The following is a 2,500-nucleotide window of genomic DNA, read 5'->3' on the forward strand; positions in this document are numbered from 1 at the left end:
TTTTTGTTATATTATTACTATATATATATATATAAGACGAGCTGGCAGAATCGTTAGCACACTGGTCAAAATGCTTAGTAGCATTTGGTCTGTCTGTATGTTCTGAGTCGATAAAATAAGTACCAGTTGGGCAGCAGGGTCAATAATGTAATCAACTTACCCCTTCCTCGAACTTGCTAGGCTTGTGTCAATATTTGAAACCTATCACTATATATATATATATATAAGAGGAATGGAGTTTTGGAGACGGTAGAGCGTAGAATCAAATTCTTTAGAGTATTAAGTTCCGTCCTTCTACATTCTCTGAATTAGGAATTCCACTGTTGATCTTTTTTCTTCTTTCAAGCCTCCTGTGTCAGTGAGATAAATATTAGTCATGTATTAAAGTTAAATCAACTGACAATACTCCTCCAAATAATTTGGTCTTTCTATTAACATAAGAAGTGATTATACATATTTCAAAAGGTATATATATATATATTACATGCATGTGTGTAATTATACTAAAACATCACTTTATCATTTCAGGAAACTTGTGTCAGAAAAAGCTGAGTGCTTGTGTACGTTTAAATCCTTGCAACGACAGAAGCGTATGTACACCGACACCTTCTGATGGTTTTATCTGCAACTGTAAGCCCCAATTTAGTGGCGAAAACTGCACAGTAGAAGGTAAGTTTGTGTTTTGCTTTATATTTCTTGTTTACTCTAATAACGATGCTACCAGCAACTAATTCGTGCACTTATATTACAACTATGTCATATTTCTGGTCACCGTTGTATTAGTTTACACAGATAAGAAATGAAGGTGGTGTTTTGTATTATGGATTTGTTAATATTATAAGCCCGCTACGTATACAATAGATTTCTTTTCTGTTCGTAACACACACGAAAGCATTTCACTTTTAATCAAAATTGAGGATATTAAGACAGGCGAACCGGCGTTGGTAGCTGAGACTGTAGCTTTTGCTTCCAAAAGAGCAGCATTTACGACGTGGAGGATATTCCAAATGGAATGAAATTTCTTGTATTAAATTTGCCTGAAGCGCAATTCTCGCAGTCAAGTTTTCTTCAAAGTTTGAAACCTCAAAACAATTTGCTCAATGCCACTTCAACTAGGATTGCGACATTGAACTTTGATTGGGCAACCACAATAAATGGTTATTTACCAAGCTGTAGTTCCTCCTCCACCAAACACACACAGTTGAATCCGCCAGGATCAATTTACCATTCATCATCATTGGATTGATAAATATGTGCCAGTAATATTCTTGTTTTATTTTTGTTTTATTCTATAATCTGCTTTCTCGTGCAAAAGACATGTTTTTGTGCTATATTTAAAGAAACTATTCTTAATCCAGATGAAAATTGGTTTCTAATTTCTGACGTCCATTTTATAGGGGACGTTTGTATACATTAGCCCTGCATACTTGCTGAGTAAATAAGTATTTCATATATGTGTCTCGTCCTCTTACGATTCCACTTTTTTAAAAATTACCCTATACTGCGTTGAATCTTTAAATGAACTAAATGGTTGTAGTGTTTTATATATAAAACAAGCAAATACAACAGTAAATTGCACAACGTTACATTAAGGAGTGAACGTACAATTTGGAAAATTAAGGAGTGGAACGTACAAAATAGAAAAGGCGTTGCCTCGGAGAATGGTGAGGGAGATGCGCTAAAACAGCCTCTCAGACTCACAGGACTTGCACTTGCAGATAGCAGTAAGCAGGGATATGGTCCGGGGTCCGGGGGCTGAGAACGCCAGAGATCTCAGTATTCAATAATTTGACGAATTACATTCGCAACCCTAAGTCCCAGTACAAGTGACTGACATTAGAACGAGTCGGTTCTAAATTCTAGGCACTGAAATCCATCGGTACACAATTGAACTTCTAAAATGGAATATGGTTTTGGACCTTCGAGCTTGCTACATATTTTGGTTGACAGAGAGGTAGATTTTAAGATTTTTTTTAAAACTTGTGTTAGGTTTGAAGCAGTTGATACGCATACAATTTAGTTTTCCTATTTCGACAATGGAAAAAACCCTCTGTTTTACTGCGCAAATTAAAACTGCAAATGAATAAAGACATTATTGGCAGAAATGTGTCTCAAGTAAATCGGTAACATGACACTGTTAATGAAAAATATTTCTAATTTCCGCACTAATTCTCAAATTTATGAAGAAAAGGTTAATTCGTCTGAATCACTCTCGTATATAACTGGTGCTAAATTTATCGACTTGTCAGTCCCAACTGAGTAGTTTTTCATCAAAATGCACTCGTCACTACACAAGGGTAGTGAGGGCTACACTCTAGAATGATTGATGTGAAACGAAAACAAAATGGTAGTGTGAAGCAAAATAGTTTTAAAATAAAATTATATAATCCCATCATCTTCCTTAATATAGAGTTTTGGATATGTTAGGTATGTCAAATAAAGGTCATCTTTTAAAAGCTTACTTCCGTTGTGTGTAGGTGGACAATAACTAACTCTTAAG

General features: G+C 35.1%; 1 protein-coding gene across 8 annotated transcripts in view; it reads left to right on the forward strand.

Moving 5' to 3' along the window:
* LOC106867596 (adhesion G protein-coupled receptor G6) overlaps positions 1-2,500 on the forward strand; it is a 342,347-nt gene that overhangs the window by 296,077 nt on the left and 43,770 nt on the right. For all 8 annotated transcript variants that reach the window (XM_089353872.1, XM_089353873.1, XM_089353870.1 and 5 more), the window contains one exon: positions 529-669. In XM_089353872.1, coding sequence (XP_089209998.1) covers positions 529-669 — 141 coding nt within the window. The remainder of the gene's footprint in view (positions 1-528; positions 670-2,500) is intronic.

Source organism: Octopus bimaculoides, chromosome 6 (assembly GCF_046866305.1).
Source record: "Octopus bimaculoides isolate indiv1 chromosome 6, ASM4686630v1, whole genome shotgun sequence".
Classification (NCBI taxonomy): Eukaryota; Metazoa; Mollusca; class Cephalopoda; order Octopoda; family Octopodidae; genus Octopus; species Octopus bimaculoides.